The sequence below is a fragment of the Mycena indigotica genome (assembly GCF_014461135.1).
Source record: "Mycena indigotica strain 171206Taipei chromosome Unknown Mind.scaff0014, whole genome shotgun sequence".
In the NCBI taxonomy this organism is placed as follows: domain Eukaryota; kingdom Fungi; phylum Basidiomycota; class Agaricomycetes; order Agaricales; family Mycenaceae; genus Mycena; species Mycena indigotica.
Window position 1 is genome coordinate 1,573,209 of NW_023503013.1, and position 19,068 is coordinate 1,592,276.

The following is a 19,068-nucleotide window of genomic DNA, read 5'->3' on the forward strand; positions in this document are numbered from 1 at the left end:
CGCCAACATAGGATCAGCCGACTGGCGGTCGGATACCAGACAGCGTCTCCATTTATTTTGGTTGCATTTTGTCCAGTCGATGCGAGGCTCGCCGTTTAATTACGCAACGGTAATCGCGTCAGGGCGCTCTTATTTCGATGATCACTGTTGATGGTAATCCGGAGCCGAAGATCCGAAGGTCGTTCGTTTCCTTCCACCACCTTCGGAGTCTGTCCATTTCTCCGCTCCTGCGTCCCGTAGCCTGGGGGAGAGAGAATGTGTTCGATGGGCAGGTAAAGTACTCTTATTCTACCCATATATATGCGCCAAACTCTGCTCAGTTAGTTGCTCGGCTCAAAAAACGACTGTTGCGACCGCCGACAATCTGCCACGCAAATCACTGTTGCCGAAAGACGACGGTCATTGAAAGCCGTAGCTTCTCAAATACTCGACAGGCTCAGACTGTATGCACACTCTGACCTCCTTATAAAAAAGAGTTGACCGTGTGTCAAGTCTCTATCTTCACCCACTTTCTTTTCACAATGCTTCCAGCTTTAATTTCTTCCATCGCAATCGTCGTGACTTCTCTCTCCGGTGTGGCCGCCCAAGAGTTCGTTTCTTGCTTCTCTTATTCAAGCGTTTGCTCACTTTGTTTCCAGTCCAGGCCAAACTGTTCTTTTCCAGACGATCCTCGCTGCTGGTTGGCCAAAAGTTCAATGTTCAACTTACTACTAAACTTACCCATCCTTAGCTCCGGGAAAATGTCTTTCCGCTTCCGCCAATGCAAATGGTGCCCCGGTTGTCATTGGTGACTGTACTCCTACCGCCAACAACTCTTGGGTTGTTCCCAGCGGCCAAGGTATCCCCTCGACGCTGCAAGTCTTTGGCGACAAATGCCTCGATGTAAAGGACGGCGCTAACGCCGACGGGACCAAACTCCAGATTTGGACATGTGCAGCAGGCAATACCAGTGCGTACACTAGTTGTCGTTTTGCCATCCGATTCATCCATTATCGCCCAGACCAGCAATGGATCACTGGTGGTTGGGATCAAACCATAGCTTGGGCCAGTAAAAACAAGGTCAGAACCTTTTTCCGTCGAAAAGAGCTCTTATTGACAACGGTGAAAAGTGTCTCGATGTCACCGATGGCAAGGCCGACAACGGGCAACCCGTGAGTGCTCCTTCTTGACTGGTCTTTCCTGAGCTCTCATATGTACATTAGATTCAACTTTGGGACTGTGATTGGACCAATAACAACCAACGTTGGAATGACCCCACAGTAACTCATCCCAAATCGTCTGTCTCTCGCCATCGCTTGTTTCTTCCTTTTCTGAATATCTTCAGCTTTACCATTGGTTGGCAATCGGACCCGTCTCTTTGTGTTGGCGCCGCAATCAAAGGAGTCAATGCCTCCGTTGTGATCCTCCACTGCGATGCTTCTTCTCCTGCTCAACGCTTTACCGACCCTCTCAACAACGGCGAGATTCGCCCGTGGTCCGACGATCCCAATGCTAACCTCTGCATCGGCCCCCGCGCCGGCCTCACTGCTGGGGGCACCAACCTCGTTACCATTCCATGCGACGAAAACTCCGCCACACAGCACTGGAACCATCCGGGCGGGCTTGGTTATCTCATGGACGGCGCTAGCAATGGCTTCAAGAACTGTATGGACTTGAAGGACGGGAACGGCAGTCCTGGTGCACCGGTAGATGTCGCCTACTTCTCGTAGTCATGCCTGACTTCTAAAACAGATCCAAATCTGGGACTGTACCGAATTTGCTGGGCAGGGCAAAAACAAGAACCAGGACTGGAATGTTACCAACTACTACTGAGAGACCCACTCGCTTACACTATCAACTTGAGTTTGCGCTACATTTGTGTCAACTAAACGCACTTATTTGCATTTTCGCAACCTAAACATGCAATCGAATTTGAGCTAACGATGTCCGGGCCTTGATGCTGCTCCCCCGCGACCAGTCCCACTCTTGTCCCCAGTGAATATTTCCTTGAACGTGCATGCTGTCCTCTGTTGACCCTGTTATGACTCGTTTCCTACCTCTACCAAGAGGGTCTTGGACCTCCGGATCTGGCTCGACCCTCACTGCTGATGCTGTCGTTCCCAAATCGTATTGCCCTTCGTAGTTGGCATCGAGCCAAAATGATATCGGCTTCAAAGATGTCGATACGTCTAAGTGCAATGTCGTGTTAAGGCTTGGTAGGGGGAGACGCGGCTGGATGAGGATCGGGCCAAGAGATGTGTGGATGTCGGCGAGCAGAACAAGATTCTTGAATGGAGAAAACACAGCAGGAGAGCTATATATTGGGCTAAACGGTTTGCTGATTGAGAAAGTACACCGTCAAAATGGGTTTTCACTTGCCCAATAGATGTCTTGAGATTCAGTCGCAAGACTTGGCCTGGTTCCTCTGCCTGAAACCTGCTGATGGCCTCGATTGCGGCGTTGCTTGTGCAAACGTCAAGCTCGTATCCGTCGGAAAAGCCGCTGACATTGGCGTTGCTCGTTTGCAAGAATATCGAACTAGCGAGTAATCCCTGATTATAAGTAAATTTCGAAAAAAAAAAGTATAACGAAGCGATCTATTAGTACCTCATAAGTGATTTCAGCATCCACAGTCTTCAGACGCAAAATTTCGAACGCGGCGTATTGTGTCCATAGGTCGTCAATATCGTAGGCGAAAAACGGGAGGTGAGCGCTGAAGTCTTGATAAAAGAATTCGTAGGTGGGTAATTGGACCGTAATAAGCACTTTAATGGTCGGTCGAGGTTCCTCTGGATTTGCCTGTTTTGCGTCAAGAAATAGAAAATGTAGATGGTGGACCAACCCAGAGTAAAAGGCCGTGCTCGTTTGCCGTGTCAGAGCCCATGCGACAGATTTGTGCTTCTAGAGAAGCGTCCTCCGTCGAAACCGTAAGCTCCACGGAGTTGGACAACGCAGTCGCGTCTTTCGAAAGACGGAATTGGCCGGATATTGGCCCGCGAGAGAGAAAGAAGAGTAAAGCAGCGTCGGATGGAAGCGACAGCGAGATGGAGTCTTGATCCGAAAGCGACTTGCAAGATATGGCAGTAGCTGGGTCCCCATAAGCCTAACCAGTATGCTTGTCACGAACAACTCAGGCCAAATGTTTCGTACCTCGAGGCGAGGGTCATCTGCACTTCGAAGATCCGAATGAGGTATTGGTTCCGATTCAAAATGGCAATGCCATTGAGTAGTAGGCCATATTCTTAGCAGAGCCAACACTGTAACACTGACGGCAAGAGCAACTCGGAGAAAATGTGCCATATGCCAGTGAAAATGTTGTCGTGGATGTAAGCTTTCGGATGGCCGTATAGAGTGGGAGGCTTTCAACATGTCTTCTCGGTTATCCTCCAGTCCAGAGATTGGATACGTTTTCAACGTTGTCGTGCGCCTGAGAGAAGCCGCCGTGACAAGCTCGGCTGAGTCAGCCTCAGGCTTATCAACTGCTATCAACCAGTACTTGGTCAAGATTACCACAGACTCCGAGGCAAGCACTCTACACTGGCATTCGAGTTGCCTAGTGAAACACGCGTCATATTGTGTTTTTAGGTTGTGTTTCTCGCACGAACCGACGGGACTCACAACTTACCTTCAGTTTTTAATTTCTACAGTCGCTATGAACTCCACTGAAGGTGTTCCCTACGAAATATGGACCCTCTGCTGGTCATACTGCTCCAGCATCTGCCTAAAACCGCTTTCTTTGACCTGCTCCATGTTTCGCGACATCTCTCAACGTTTCCTGTTCGAGCGGCTCGCCTTCACCATTCCTCGTCAGTCACTACGAGTCTCTTTGGATGAATTTGGAGAGAACCTTGGAAAATTCATGGATCCCTACAAATGCATTGCCATGCATCACCAACTCGCGTCGTATGTCAAAGAGTTGACTCTCCATGATGAGGATGGGGACGTAAATCCGGACTCGGAGCTCGAGATCTCCGAATTTTCGACGACTTTTGCAAAGTCGATCTTGGGGGCTACTACCTCGTTTGTCCACCTCCGTACCCTTCATCTTGTCCAAATCAACCTTGTCGGCGAGCGACGAAAAGCACTTGAAGAACTCCCGACGTCTCTGGCGCATCTGAAATTGACACGGTGCGAACTAGGCTGTGGTAGCCTCCTCCCATTGGAAAGCCTCTGCCTGACGAGTTGTGTGGTTCGACTGGATAGCGACAATCCTATAAGCCTAATCAACCCAGAGACCATGAAAAGCCTCATTCTCCGTGGTGGTCCCGTAGACGATTACAGGGCCATAGATGATTCGGTTGCCGTCCTTCAAGAACTCGCCGAGAGTAACATGAGTAGCTTCTGGCAGCTCAAAGAATTGGTATTGGAACGGATCGGCGCCTCTCAATCGATGCTTTTGGAATTTTTTGCTAAATGCGAAAGAGTGGAGAAAATAGTTTTCGACCGTCTTCCTAAAAGCTACGAGATCAGGAATCCGCCACTCGGTATACCGCGCACAAGTCTACCTCGCCTTCGCCAAGTTCTCTGCTCTTGCGACACCGTTGAAGACTTCGTGCCAGGGCGACCTGTCGAGATCCTAACCCTAGTGCGATTTATGTATGCACTTAATGACCGCTTTCCAAACGCCGTGCAAGCCTCCAGCACTTGCGCGCCGACCCTTCAAACCCTCATAATAGCTTCTCCAGCCGACAAGGAAGAACTCGTTCCGACTTTCGACACCCTCGCTTCTGTTTTCCCCCGACTCCTCAATTTAAAGTTGACGCTTGAATCCATGAGCACATATGAGACTCCTGGATTTATGGTATTTCTCGAGCTGCTTTCAAGGGCAACGGTCGCTCTCCCTGCTGGATTGGAAGGACTGAAAATTATGGTCGAGATTGCGCAATATGCGCCCGAGTTTACACGAGTGTATGCTCTTCTCCAGCCCCTTGACCTTGCCCACCAACTGGCGCAGTCACAAGGCACGAAGGCGTTAAAGAGCCTTTCGATTACGTACGACAACAAAACGGACATCTGTGAGCGAAATACGGAAGGGATGTGGGTTTTCAAACGGCGAGAGCTGATTTTCTGAGTTCTGTTGGTGCATTCAGAATCATCACGATACCTTACTTCATCCTGTACTCTTGTTGCCTTTCCCCAAGTACCTTCGTCAGGCTGCAAGATCGGCTTAGGATGAGCATGTCAATGGTTGCGATACAGTTAAACTTCTGGTGTCGATGTGACAACTTTTGACTCCAACTATCATGACTTCCATCAATCCCTCCACGTTCAGCGCCAATCGGCCAGTGCATCCATTGCGTATAATTAGTGGATGGGAGCTGTAACAGCCAGTCCGTGACGCATTCCTCCCGATTCCTCCTTGGATGGCTAGACCCTCTCGCTCCTCGACTAACGTCAATGGTCAAGGAGCCCAACTAGCTCGCTCTGCTTCGTGGATAACCTGGAAAATGGACCCACCAGCTCATCTTTTCGAAACCAATGAACCCCCTTCCGACCACGACGCACGTATCGTCCGTCAAATCATTGCTCAACAGCGGGAACGGGTTTCCAGCCTCGACGGAGACATTGCGCGATTACAGAGCAGGCTAAGGAAGCTCGAGAAAGAGCGGCGGGAAATGAGGGAGCGTATTGAAGTCAACTTGACTCTGGTTTCTCCCCTGAGGTCGTTGCCGGTTGAAGTGCTGGAGGATGTCTTTTGGTTCGCTATTCCTGAACCAAGAGAAATGTCCACGTTGGATTTCGACAGGCTGGCGCCATGGAATGTTGCTCAGGTGTGTGTGCTTGACAAGTTGAACTAATGATGCAGGCGCTGACTTCCAACAAGGTTTGTTGGCGATGGCGCGACGTTGCTCAACGATTTCCGGGTTTGTGGTCGACTATTTGCGTCAACCTATCGGACACACCACCCACTCCTGCGCTTCTTGTCCGACAACTCGAGCTAACAGCCAATCGACCACTTCACATATATTTTTCCTGTGTCGCGAGCTTGAACCTCGGCTTGAAGCAACTTGCCATACTCGTCCAACACGCATCTCGATGGGAGTTGGCCGACCTCCGAATCCTTGGCGCGGCACACTCGGATGTCCAAGCAGTTTTGAAGGGTGTTCAGGGTCGAATGTCCCGTCTACGCTTCCTGCGGCTCGAAGTACAGTCGTCAGTCCTCTACAGCCAAGTGTCTCCTTATTTTCGAGACAGCTCCGGCCTCCGACATCTCACGCTATTCGATGCCAACCCGGGGTTGCGTTTTCCTTGGAAACAACTCGCCTCCCTCGAGTTGACCGCCTCGGCCGAGACAATGTTGCGGATTCTCCAGCAATGCCCCAATCTGATGGAGTGCCGTTTGCGCCCACTCAACCTTCGCGACTCTTTACTCACCGACAAGAACATGCTTGTTCAGCTAACGCATCTGCGAAAATTCTATTCTACGGACACCAGGATCTTCGAGCTCTTGACGCTTCCCGCATTAACACACCTCTTCCTCCCCCACGATTGCACTTTACTCGTCAACTCTCTTGTCCAACGCTCTCAATGCTCTTTGCAACACCTGTATGCGTTCGAAGGGTGCTCTTCAAGTATGATCCGTGGCATTCTCGCACAATGTCCAGCCATTACCACTCTGGGAATGCAGCTTTCGTCAACGTGGGAGTTGAGCGACATCCTGCATAAACTCACGTTCAAGGGGGCCTTCTCCCGCTGGATACCAGGCAAATCAGTACTAGCGCCGAACCTCACCACGTTTGGGATTTCCCTGACGGGCCCGCTCATCGAGGATGCTGCTTTAGAAGACATATTCGAGACCGTCGAGGCGCGGTCAGAGAATAAACTGCGCGTATTTGGGTTGTTTCTTTCGCATTCTGTCGCTGGAGATTCGTCGCTGGAAAGGTTGCTGGGCCGGCTGGAGCTGTTAAAGAAGAGGCTGTATACGCATATTGAGTATGAAGATGGGGCGAATAGTAGATGGGCAGGAGGCTGTGTTCCTGCACTGTTGGACCGCGAGGGTTGGCGCGACCCGATAGTGTACTTGTCTTGAATATTTTGTGACAGTGACCACGTGCAAAAGTCACATTTTTTTTCTCTTTATTGCTCGGTCATGGGGCTGACCACGACGCAACTCCCGACATGCAATATTGCTAGTTGCAACGGTGAAGATGGAATCTGTCCCATCTATGCCACACATCTGTCCAAGTTCTGACTAGTAATCTACTAGTACCCTCGCCAGCGGCATCCTCTCCTTGGCTGGTGTCAGTTCATTAACACTGGCTCCGGTTACTGGGAGTCGATCCTGAGCTCAAGTTTACGGAGGAAGTTGGGATGGGAAAACGACTGCTTGAAGTCGGTGTTTGCGCTGAGAAAGTGAGCATTTTCTCTCGACTTTTCGTTCATAGGATTGCAAAGCAATCCAGTTCAAAGTCTATAAATGAATGGCTGACAGCATCGTGTCCTAGACTCAAATTTGAACTGGACGGAATATTCCACGCACAGCTGTTGGTTGCAAAGAAGAACCATCATGACCTACCGGCGCTTGCAGCCCGCAATATTATACCGGGCACGAGGCTGAGATAGGGCACCAGCTTCCGGACAAGCTTTATCGCTCCCTCTTCTGTTCTCCCCCGACGATGTCTCCTGATGAGTCAAAGCCGCACCACGTCTCGCTGACTGCGGCTCGCTGTCGGGTGTCGCGTCGTTTGGGCACGGTCTGGAATCCAGCTTTGGAGCCGCTGGACGGCCCTTCAAACTCTTCTTCGCAAAGGCCGTCGGCAACTTTTACCCTCACCAGATCAATGGCAAAGTCTCGCTCATTGTGGAAACAAAAGCAGCGGACCAAGAGCTCCGAAAACTATGACCCATCCAATGTCCCCGTTCCTCCATCGAAAGTTAGAAAACCCAGCAATAGCCCCGCTGTCCATCCATATATCAACGAGGATGCCGATTGTGTCAAACGTTTTGACGCTGCCGGCTCGTCGACAACGGAGTTTTGGAAGGTGGACATTCGGCTTACGCTTTTATGGTGTTTGGCATTCGAAGCATGCCCCAACCAACTTCGAGCTGCTGTCGATCTCTGGGTGTCCATCATTTCCGGCACTTGCGAGCGTGTAGATTGGGGGATATGGGAGACAGGGGATGAACAGTGGCTTCGCAAGATGCTGCTTGAAACGGAGAATCCCACAACCGATCGATTCTGCTTACGTGCTTCATTGCTCTCGCCTGCCGATTGGGGTCGCGCTAGGACAGCTCTCCAACGACGGACTACCACACATCCTGGACCGTTAGCAGGCTGGTCAACTCGTCAACGAGTGCTGCGCGTCGCCTGGTGTACTGTAACGGCAAACTCTGGGCATATTGGGCAGGAATATCCCGCTCTTGTGCGATACATCGATGCTTGGGCCCATTTTACATGCCCATTCCGTCTGTCGAACGATCTAGATGGGAAGCTCCGCCTGCATAATCGAACCAACTGCTTTTTTTCGTCTTGCAAAGTCGGAGTTTGGCAGTGGTTCAAAGCTGCTGTCCTCGACTATAACGAGGGACAAGTCGAAGCTGCCATAGGCTGTTGCGCCAGATGTGTCTCACGGTGCGATTCAAGCTTCGCTCTTAATTCGTCAACTAACAGATTCATGATCAGTGCTTTACCCGCATTGGAGAGTACCCCTGCTGCTAGCCCCATTAATCGACCTTCTGTTTGGCCAGTAGTCCTTTGGGTCGTATTCCAAATCCAGGCCAATGGACAAAACACAATCGATGACTTTTTGGAACTTCTCTCTCCTCAGCTGAATCGCCGCAGAGCCGTTTATAACGGGGTGAGCTCGGACTCAGCGACAGCGGGCATGTGGACATGGGATATTCAAGATGAAGGTTATCTACGGAATGCTCTCCTCCCATTTTCGTCCCATGGTTGGATGGAAAAATACCCGACATCATGGCGGAAATACCTCGAGATGCTTGATGAGCAAGGTTGGGATACCATTGAGGCTGCCACATTTCGCTCTTCTCGCGACCGACCGGCTGGTCTTGATGCTCCCGCTGAAACTACAACACGCATTGGCACACTTGCTTTATGGGCGAGTTCCGCTTTTCATTCTGCGCCGAAGTCTCCCATTACCATTACTCTCGATTCTGCCGCTCTACTGGACTTGGCTCAATTTCTTCCAAGCGACTCTCTCTCGAACGGCACCGGGTTCATTCGCTTCCTCATCGAAAATCCTCGTCGGAAGCGCAAGAAAACCAAGTCTATTCAGTACGATATGAATTTGAGTACTGCAACAGTGGACTGGCACTTGCCACACGAATGGCTGGCACACAATCGAGAGCAACTACGGACAGCACTTGTCACTGACGTCGCTGAGGGGCTGTCGCTGTTAAGATTGGTGGAGAGTGTGTACTGGGTGTGGCGGATCCCCGCTGCGTTACCTCTGGTGAGCAGTAACACGTCGTTGGTCCAGAATCAGAATGCTCATGTGTATCTTGAAGCGCTTCATAATGTCTGTTTATGCCAAACTGGTTAAACAGGGTGATGAGTGAGCTGACAAGCCTTCTATGTCTTCAAGCTCGTTGACAACTGTTTAGAGACGCGTTGAATCAGCTCAGAATTTGTTTACATGACTGGCAAAATTGGGGGCCGCTTGCTTCTTTGGTCAACTTCAAGGTTGCCCTGTCGACGGTCATCGGCCTTGCAAACGACATCGAGGTGAAATCATCAGGCTTAGAAACACATGATCCAGACTAAAATGAACCGTAGCGCGATGTTTTACCGACACGTCTTATCAACGTGTTCATCCATACTGATATTCTGTGCCTCTGTGCCCAGATGACAGAAATCACGAGGAATCCTGTTTTTTTATGAAGATTTTCTAAGCACAAACGGAGAGGAAGCCCAGAAACTTCTTGACCTCATCCAAGATGTCTGTACCCTCATCTTCAAGTTTCTTTCTTTGGCTGAGCATTTCATAACAGTTACTCGACTACCCTCTGCTCCATGATCGTGTCCGGCCTGTCATTCTGAAAGCCCTCCTCAAGTTAGCATCACAGTCAAAGCTGCACCCGCGCTGCTTTGCTATTTCGGATCGCTTACAATTGGAGGAGCACCCTGTTGCGGCGGGATCGTTTGGTGATGTGTGGAAGGGCGTGATACACGGCAAGGCTGTTGCGGTCAAGATCATGAGAGTTTATCTGGACCGCGATGTCGAGGCATTGCTTCAGGTCAGATGCCCGAGAATCCAATCACCTTAAACTGATTCGTCTGCAGGAAATTTCTCAAGAGGGACTTATCTGGCGCCAACTTTCACATCCCAACCTGTTGCCCTTCTTTGGAGCGTATCATCTGGAGGGAACACTCGGCAGACTGTGTCTGGTCTCGCCTTGGATGGAGAATGGTGACATCGCGCGGTATCTCAAGACCGCGCCACCCACGGTGAACAAGCTGTCCCTTGTGCTTGATGTGGCCCTTGGCCTTGAGCATCTGCACTGTCTGAAACTCGTCCACGGTGACTTGAAAGCACTCAACATCCTCATCTCCCGTTCTGGCCGTGCAGTCCTTGGTGATTTTGGTCTTTCCTCGGTCACCGACTCCAAGATTTCTACCACGGGTTCTATGCGGAAAACCGGAGGGACCGTTCGCTGGCAAGCACCGGAGCTGTTTCGAGGCAGTCCAAATAGCTTCGCGTCGGATGTGTACGCATTTGCGTGTGTTTGCTACGAAGTCGGTCTCTTGCTTTCCACTGTCGATGTCGTTGCTCAAGAATATACCAGATCTTCACGGGCAACATTCCGTTCTTCGAGTTGACCACGGACATTGCTGTGATGTTCCAAGTCATCCAGGGCAACCGCCCCGATCGCCCAAACACTATTCCTGATGCGTTGTGGAAACTGATGGAGGAGTGCTGGGCCGCCAATCCCTCAGACCGCCCCACGACGACCCAGTTGGTATTTCGCCTTCGCGACAGTCCTATAGGCGCGGTCCGGTCCGACCCGGCAAGGGACTGGGATCCGTGGACAACCTCCAAATTCAGGTCGTCGCTAGAAGAGCACACGTTGTTCTTGTCGTGCGGGGCAATGGAGGACTGGCTTCAGTTTGTCCGGCGGGCTAATTCGGGGGGTGCAAGTGCGAGGGAGGCGTTTCTTTCTGTGCGAAATGCAAGTGCTGCTGCTCGCGTTGGTTGATATATTGGACTTTTTTAAGCTATATGTACTGTACTAAGACTGAAAACTGTAACCTTAACTGATGGACCAATTGGAGTCCATTCTAATGGCATTCTGAACAATAAATAGCACAAGCCTACCAGTTATCGTAATCGGGGACGCCACTTCCTCCCTTCAGCGTCGAGTAGATCCACGTTGCTCCGCTGAAGGTTCTCCGCCCAGGGTACCCAGCAGCTTGTTTGGATGTCTCTCCTGCGAAAAAGGGTCGGCAGATAATCTGCATTTGAGAAAGAGCCTCCTACTCGTGAATTGGCCATTGGCAACATGAAATCTCGCGGAGGTTAGGGACCGATGCCCGAGTCGCAGTGCCTAGGTCGAAAGCTGACAGAAAAACACCCCATCGGAGCATGATCTCGGCGCCAGCAGTGCGTTTTCTGCCAGTTGACTTTTGTGAGGCCCTTTAAGTTTGCATGGAACGTACTGTGGCCAATTGGGAATGGTACACTTGAGCTTTGTTAGAGAAAGGCGAGGGTGTTGTGCAGTGAATATGGTAGTTGACGGCGGGGCAGCCAAATGTGTCTGAGATGACTTGAGTATATCATGATGAGACGGGCACTCAAAAATCCTACCGCCCTGTATGTAATGATTTCCAGACTGGTAAGGTTGGGACAGAGATCAAGTAGGATAAGTTGCTCGCAAATTTCACCAAGCACCCCGACAGTCAGCTGTACTTCAGAGAGTTTCTTCCCATGGGCTCTCAACAATGGCTCCCATTCAAGTGGGCAGCCTGGGCGGGAGTTTGAAGGTGGCGCACACCGCAGAACACGGATAGCGGGCAAGCTGAAGCACATCAGCCAAGGATAGCGAGGTTCAAAGAAAAGACAAACGCAAGACCGGCGAGGATGGTGACAAGGCTCGGGTCCATTTGCTTCATGCTCAAGAACTCTAGTTTCGACAGAGAGTCAGGGGGACAGCGAGCATTCGGTTCCAAGTTGAATGGAACCACGCCCTTCCAATGTAAGCGTTTGATCGTCGAGAATTCAGAGAAGACCCGGGTCGACTCTGGCTGGGAAAGAGGTTGGTCTTGAATTGCAAGGCGCATGACGGCAAGACAGTTTCCAGAATGCTGAGCGATAGCAATGACGGTGCTCATGGGAATCTCGACTCTAGTCGTGAATGTTTGCATAGGTTTCAGTGTGCCTGATTGGAGTGCAGTGTATAGAGCTTCCTTGGAAACAGAACGAAGCCAGATATGAGCGTGAAAATGGGGAAGACCAAGTTTCTACTCCTTAATCAGTAGCGATCATATCATACTAGTATCGTTGAAGTCCAACGCACAAGGAAGGTCTTGGAGACAAGAAGCATAGGGAGCCTAGGACCAGTTATTCGGTTGGGCCACAAACGACCGGTAATTGCGTTCTCTTCGCGTTGTGGGCAGCACATGGCGAAGTACAGGATTTGAGACCAGATCTTGGCTTGAATTTCGACGGAAGCGCGTTGCATTGGCACAAAAAACGGATTCAATGACGGCATCTCAGGCGGTTCGGACTCGGAGCTTGCATTGAAGCTGAGAGTGAGAACATATCTGGAAGGGGGGGTACCCAGGCTTACTGTAATAATTGACCACTGGTAGGAGAAGTCTGGAGCACCATATAGAGGGTGGGACTAGAAAAAAAGTCGGGAACGCTAGTGTTGCCTGCCTCTGGTTTTCTCATCTGGACGATTCTCAGGGGGCACGCAGAGAGTGATTTGTGCATTCGATGCGCAACCCAAAGCGCCGAGACGCTAAGTATTTCAAGTTTGTTCGCGCCGGAGAAGGCCTTGATGATTTTCGTGGATGCGTCATTAGAGGCGAGGGAGAAGTAACAGTCAAAGTGAATCTGCAAGTATGCGTCATAAGTCAAATCTCTACTGACAATGAAGAAGAGACCAAGGATTCCCATTTTTTACTGATGATGGCCTGAGCCAGTGCATTCACCAGAGCATCCATCATCTTATTCGACCTATATTTTTCAGGAGGAAGTATGAGCAAACGTCGCGGGCTGATGAGCTGAAGACCGCTGCAAAGCCCGTCGGTGTTATCCGGCGAGAAAAAGGTCGAGAGAAAGGAAAAGATCGGTGATGTTTGGGGAATATTTCAAAATGATGTGCATAGCTTTCCCGTAGCCGCCCTCAACCCGTAACTGCTTGATGAAGCGACCCAAGTGTAGCTCGTCGTTTCTGCTGAGTGAGTTGGAGAGCGCGTTGGCCTGCGCTTTTGACCTCAGCACGACGGTGGCGTAGAGTAACGGTGTGCCCACACGCAACCAAGCCTTGCAGACAACGAGGTAAGCCGAAGAGGACTCCGAAAATCGCATGAATGTGTCAACAGCGGGGTTGTAAAACTTGTCGTCAGGAATGTGGAAGGCAAGGGAAAGGATTTGAAGGATGGTTTCATCAGGCAGCGAGGTGGCCATTGTGAAGGACTAGACCTTGACGCCCGCTCGCATCCTACTTATGGCAGGTAGCTCCGACAGATAAGTATCAAGCCAGCTGCCCACAAAGCCCTCACACCGAGATGGATTGGAATGGTGAGAATTACTGTGCATTCCAAGGAAGACTCTCTACACATCCGCCGGGGTCTCTACGAACATCTGGGCCCACATTGCCTCGGGGTACCGTGGTCCAGCTTTCTGACCTTCCGCATCAGCCTTGACGGCCAATTCGCGCACTGCAGCCATATCTTCGGGGGTAAGCGTGATTTCGCCTGCTGAAATGTTTTCGAGAAGGTACTGCATAGAAATGAGTCCACAAGATAATTGAGCATGCAAGCCACCAACCTTGATCTTCTTTGTGCCGGGGATTGCAATGACATCATCACCTTGCCCAAGCACCCACGCGAGAGCTACTTGACCAGCTGTGGCGGGCTTGCCTGAGGCGGTCTCGTATTTTGCGCCAATCACTTTAAGCGAGTCGGCGATGTGGAGGATGTTGGGGAAGTTGGCGGCGCTGTAGCGCGGGACAAATCGACGGAAGTCGTCTGCCGCAAAGTCATCTGGAGAGCGCTGTTTGTAGTTGTTAACAGTTATAAATGCACAGACAAAAAACAACGCACGTATTGTCCCGTTAACAGTCCGCGACCCAGAGGCGAGTAAGCCACGATCTTGACACCCAGTTCACGCGCAGTCCGAAGCAAGTCGATCTTTGGGTCCTCGATATCGAGAGTAAAAGGCGAATATTCGACTTGAAGAGCAGAAATGGGATGGACAGCGTGGGCACGACGAAGAGTTGACGCGGAGACTTCAGAGAGGCCAAGATATTTGACCTTGCCTTCCTTGACAAGCTCCGCCATGGCACGCACACTGACTTCAATCGGTGTCTTGGGATCGGCGCGCTTTGCAAGGAAATATGAGCGGAAGCTGGAGAAATAAGCAAGTAAAACATACATGCATGTAGTAGAGGTCGATATAGTCGACCCCAAGGCGCTTCAAACTGGACTCTGCTGACTTGCGCACATAATCGGGCGTGCCATTGACTGTAGAGTCTTCGAGGACGAACCCAAACTTGGTCGCAAGGAAGATATCAGCGCGCTTTCCCGTGCGCTTGAACCTTGACAAAAAACATGAGAGACAGACTCCTCGCTGGAAAGCCGCTCACCATTTGCCAAGAAGCTCTTCCGAGTCGGCGTAAATGTCGGCGGTGTCCCAAAAGGTGCTGCCCGATGCGTGGGCTGCGTCAAGGACCTTTGTCAATGTAATTAGGTCAAAATTGTTCAGCGCATGAAAGCCTACCTTGAAGCGCTCTTCGTCAGGCTCTACAGCACCATAGAAGGCTGAAATGCCCATGGCGCCAAAGCCGATGGCGGGAAAGGTGGAAAAAGCGATGTTGCGAGTGGTGGACATTGGATGTGAGGACGGATTCGATAGTGGGGTCCCTGCTAGAGCGACGACCTTTTATATTCGCCATTTTCTCTGCTGGTCGGCGCTCAAGTCAAATCGAAGCAATGAGTCATGACGAAACCGCATCATCAGCGGATGTCCCGCATCATCAACGGAAATGATGCCGTCAATCTCAACGGCCCCGGCCAATGACAACGGGTAGTGGACCATCCTTACTGTGATAGCTCCCTGACTTCAAAAGAACTGTAATCATGTTCTATTGGGCAAAGCACGACCGTAGCCCAGCATTCAATGGCATCTAAGGCTTCACACAAACACATATTCTACGTCAATGGCTGTTTCTTCGGGTGCTCCGAGAGCGATGTACGCCTCAGTCGAAAGCGCAACATTTTCTCCGGAGCAAGCAAAACATACGCCCGTGATGGGCATGGTTTGGACTTCCGAGTTAACTGCATAACATGGCCATGAGCTTACTTGAACTTTTCCGTTTAGATGACACCCACATTCGACGGCGGCAGTATGGCCACACAAGGTTGTGTTGAATAGATCTTGGGACAGGAGAAGAGCAATTGCATCTGGTTCGATGACGAATCCGCAGGCCTCTGGCGCACTATCGGGATGGAACTCGATGGCTATGTTGGAGTGTTTCAGCAACTTGAAACTTTCAAGCCCAAGGAACTTCCTACCAGTACCAACGTGCAGCTGGGCGCTCGCAGAAAGGGCGGCAGCGATGAGAGCGATAAGGCCAAGTTGCTTGAACATGTTGGATGTGGACTGAAGAAACAACTTCGTTGCTTTGCGGCCTTTAATACTCGTTCATTGCCAGCACTGGCATCCCCAGACTTGTCGGGCCAATTACCTCGGTCCTTCTCTACAGTTCTCTCCATCGCCGTTAAAAGCCCATGTGTTATCGATAGATGTCGTAGTTTTGTTATATTGGCCGCTTTGGCGCACTCGAACACCGTGACTCGTCCGAGCTGCAATCTTTGAAGGCAAGGATCACGGCCACTCCTGAAATGCACTATTTATGCACCGATGGTAAGGTGTGTAGCCTGCAATACTTGCTGCAACAGTCCGTACTGGTAGATTGAGCTGTGCTTGGGGACTTGATGAAAGCAGCCAAAGCGTGGTTGGAGACAACTTGAAGGCTTTGAGTATGAAAGAAGGTCGTAATAGACTCGATTCTGACGCCAACACTTGAACTGGTAGGTCCGCAAGCGGGAGGGTCAGCAATGATTAGCATTCATGGCTCGTGTCTTCTTTGTTTGGAACAGTGAACTTGACGGCTCAAACGTGCTTAGCTCGAATTTGCCAGTAAGTAGTAGATGGCCAGTCAGCCGTTTGTCACCGTGACGCTCACGTGCTCAAACGTCTTCCGTTTCTTGCCCGACAATGGACATCGACAGGTGGTTGTTCATGGGTTGTACCGTCCTACATACTTCCCGGAGACGAGTTATTGCGAGTTATTGGCAACTCGGGTCTGTCTCGTCGCCATTTGGCAAAACGACTCCTATCTATCCCAACGTCTGAGACAATCGGGATAGCGGATGCCTTGCGACATCCGCTGTGGCCATTGTGTCTTGTCTTCCACCTTCATCTCGCAACCTTCGCCCAGACAAAACCAAATTTGCTCCGAAAACGATGTCCTCCTACATCATCTATTCAACACCTTCGCCCACTCCCTCTATGGTACATTGCTTCTCTTTAGCTGTCGACTGCTACTGATAGCGTCTCTATCTCCAGTCCTGTTCCATTTCGACGTCTTCCACGACTTCACTGCACATAGCTGGCGGGCGGAAATCGTCGTCTGACGACAAACGGGTACGTGGAATGGTTATCCGGTTTGCTCAGTGGTAAATCATCTTTTCAAGCCACTCGTTGAAATGTCGAAAGAGGCCAGTGAGACGAGTAGTCTCATCAACCATTCTGTCAATGAATACGGCGAAGAGACCCTACAGGCGAGTGCATCTCGGATACGTGTCTTTTTGCTGATACTCTTGCCACCAGTTCATTGAAACATCAGGGTCTTGTTCGCCTCCACCAATTGTACCTCAATTACCTCAGCGCGGATCCAACGTATGCTGTGTTTGCTTTGCCTGTGCATATTTCTTATTCATCGTTATAATTAGGATTTCCAAGTCGAAGAAGCGACTGCTGGCATCGCTAGTCTCGATATTGAGCCAGTACGCAATAACTTTCATTTTTAGTCGATTGCTCATATTTCAATCAGAATGTCGTTCCCAAGCCCAATGCCAAAAGCCGAATCTACGAAGATCGTCGCGCTCCGACCGCTCGCCCCGCCACACCTTCACCATCGTCTTTTCCAATTGTCGCGGGTGAACCTGAACCCGCGCCGAGCAGCGATGACGCCTCACCAACACCTCCAGCCATGGATTCTCCAATACGCCAGCGTCTTCCTAGTAAACGTCGCCAACTACCCCATGGACCAGACCTCAATTTCGGCGGATTGATGATTCCCTTTGCGCGACGGAGCTCAGCTATGCGCATTGCTGTTCTTGTTCGTCTAGGCATGGTCGCGGAAGAGAATGCTAAGAAACTGGAGGAGGAAAGACAGCGGGCGCTCGAGATGGCGGCCAGACAGCAGACAGTCAAGCGCAGGTACCAGTCCAAGGGACTTGTCTTGCTGGGACATCCGCCTGCGGAGGATGTTGCTTGGGACTTAGTTTAATGATCGTATTTTGTGAAAAGCGCTGTATAATAAACCGAGATTCCCTATACCATATCCGTGCATGTCATGTGACCCCAAATCATCTTTTCCACTTCCAGTCAACTCACCCAACCAAGACATTCAGACTCGATGCTCCTTCTCCTCAAGTCAACAATTCACCACGGATACCTCGGTGCGCCAAACCACCCTGAGCCTTGTCGCACACCGTCTCGAAAACCGCTGAGTGACTGAACTTGAACCCGGCGTGACGAGAGCTTGAGCTATTATCTCCATTGCCCCAATATACTCATGAGAATATTGGTCTACACTGCGCGGGCCTGTATTCGCGCCGACGTCTCGAATACGAATCGTCATTCAAACCACCGGCACCCAGGACTCCGCTACGGACACAGGTCAGAAAAAACCTCGATTCAATTGCAACACATCAGGACTTACTCTCATTAGCTGACGAGGCGATATCTGACCTCAGCTTGACTGCAGTAAACTATTCACGGCTATGCTCAACGGACGGAAAAGCCGCTTGATGATTGCCTTGTCCAAAGGATTGATGCTCCGGTCGATCGTCATGCGCAAAGACTGCACTAGACAGTCCGCCAACGTGAGCGCCGTGTCTATAACGCCGGCGCAATAGAAGAAGGATCGACTTTGTCAGCTAGGCGCCTTTGTCGGTGTTCTTCAACTTGTTGCGCCAATACGAGACAGCCGACCATCAAAGGTTGTGTAGATCATACAGCCCTCCTCGTTTAATTCGGGCACTGGCACCCGACATATCAGCAGTCGCCCTCATGTTTTCAACCCATGGCGGGAGGTAGTCCTGCAAAGGATGCAGAACATTGCATTAGGAACTTAAAATATCGACTTTCGGCTGTGGGAAGTCAAAAGATCGCCTGTTTCTCCTGGATGGCGACCGAATACGCATTCAACTCCATTGTGAAAATCTCAATTTTGTCAAGCATTGGGCGTGCCTTCTCCAAGTAGAACTTGACCTCCGTTGACCATACTTAAGCCAACTCACCGGAAGTCTCTAATTATTAACCGACCCCAACTCGGACAATGTCTAACTCGAAGCAGAGCAACCGCAAGTCCGGTGGTGAAGCAAACTCCTCAAAGACATCGAGGTCGTTGGTCGCGTGCATAGGCTGCCGACGACTCAAATTAAAGGTTGGCCTGCTGTGCTTGTTGCAGTCAAGCTCAATAAAAACTAGTGTGTCCAGTCGGAAAACCCACCCCAGAGCGCATGCACTCGTTGCAGAATGCGAAATGTCACCTGCGAATACCCCATGGCAGTGGAATCTTATAGCTACGACCACCACTTTGCGCAGCCAAGCAACTTGACTGACACTGTGTATGGTGCTCCAAGCGTACCAAGCCACCCCGGAACAGTGT

The 19,068-nt window shown here is 50.7% G+C and overlaps 7 protein-coding genes across 7 annotated transcripts; 4 read left to right on the top strand and 3 right to left on the bottom strand.

Moving 5' to 3' along the window:
- Positions 1–521: 521 nt before the first annotated feature.
- On the top strand, positions 522–1,812 carry MIND_01325200 (uncharacterized protein; the record flags this gene model as incomplete). The annotated part of the gene is made up of 8 exons (XM_037369702.1): positions 522–589; positions 639–679; positions 731–949; positions 1,001–1,059; positions 1,110–1,151; positions 1,203–1,276; positions 1,325–1,685; positions 1,732–1,812. The coding sequence occupies 8 exons, from the start codon at positions 522–524 to the stop codon at positions 1,810–1,812; spliced, it is 945 nt and encodes a 314-aa protein (XP_037214200.1).
- Positions 1,813–2,168: 356 nt separating this feature from the next.
- On the bottom strand, positions 2,169–3,414 carry MIND_01325300 (uncharacterized protein; the record flags this gene model as incomplete). Its single annotated transcript, XM_037369703.1, has 4 exons — positions 3,130–3,414; positions 2,822–3,082; positions 2,587–2,778; positions 2,169–2,531 (listed from the first exon to the last, which is right to left on the bottom strand). Exons 1-4 carry the CDS (start codon positions 3,346–3,348, stop codon positions 2,169–2,171), a joined length of 1,035 nt encoding a protein of 344 aa, XP_037214201.1. The 5' UTR covers positions 3,349–3,414.
- A 1,928-nt stretch (positions 3,415–5,342) lies between these two features.
- On the top strand, positions 5,343–7,009 carry MIND_01325400 (F-box domain-containing protein; the record flags this gene model as incomplete). The annotated part of the gene is made up of 2 exons (XM_037369704.1): positions 5,343–5,750; positions 5,804–7,009. 2 exons carry the CDS (start codon positions 5,343–5,345, stop codon positions 7,007–7,009), a joined length of 1,614 nt encoding a protein of 537 aa, XP_037214202.1.
- A 586-nt stretch (positions 7,010–7,595) lies between these two features.
- On the top strand, positions 7,596–11,136 carry MIND_01325500 (uncharacterized protein; the record flags this gene model as incomplete). The annotated part of the gene is made up of 9 exons (XM_037369705.1): positions 7,596–8,551; positions 8,603–9,392; positions 9,448–9,494; positions 9,544–9,664; positions 9,716–9,768; positions 9,833–9,878; positions 9,931–10,176; positions 10,223–10,675; positions 10,726–11,136. 9 exons carry the CDS (start codon positions 7,596–7,598, stop codon positions 11,134–11,136), a joined length of 3,123 nt encoding a protein of 1,040 aa, XP_037214203.1.
- Positions 11,137–11,413: 277 nt separating this feature from the next.
- MIND_01325600 (F-box domain-containing protein) lies at positions 11,414–12,767 on the bottom strand (the record flags this gene model as incomplete). Its single annotated transcript, XM_037369706.1, has 6 exons — positions 11,414–11,549; positions 11,597–11,694; positions 11,745–11,955; positions 12,003–12,397; positions 12,454–12,682; positions 12,727–12,767. 6 exons carry the CDS (start codon positions 12,765–12,767, stop codon positions 11,414–11,416), a joined length of 1,110 nt encoding a protein of 369 aa, XP_037214204.1.
- Positions 12,768–13,718: 951 nt separating this feature from the next.
- On the bottom strand, positions 13,719–14,996 carry MIND_01325700 (Aldo-ket-red domain-containing protein; the record flags this gene model as incomplete). The annotated part of the gene is made up of 6 exons (XM_037369707.1): positions 13,719–13,886; positions 13,935–14,159; positions 14,210–14,488; positions 14,541–14,703; positions 14,752–14,837; positions 14,886–14,996. 6 exons carry the CDS (start codon positions 14,994–14,996, stop codon positions 13,719–13,721), a joined length of 1,032 nt encoding a protein of 343 aa, XP_037214205.1.
- Positions 14,997–16,634: 1,638 nt separating this feature from the next.
- On the top strand, positions 16,635–17,682 carry MIND_01325800 (uncharacterized protein; the record flags this gene model as incomplete). The annotated part of the gene is made up of 6 exons (XM_037369708.1): positions 16,635–16,682; positions 16,737–16,814; positions 16,865–16,951; positions 17,001–17,069; positions 17,123–17,176; positions 17,224–17,682. The coding sequence occupies 6 exons, from the start codon at positions 16,635–16,637 to the stop codon at positions 17,680–17,682; spliced, it is 795 nt and encodes a 264-aa protein (XP_037214206.1).
- Positions 17,683–19,068: the final 1,386 nt, after the last annotated feature.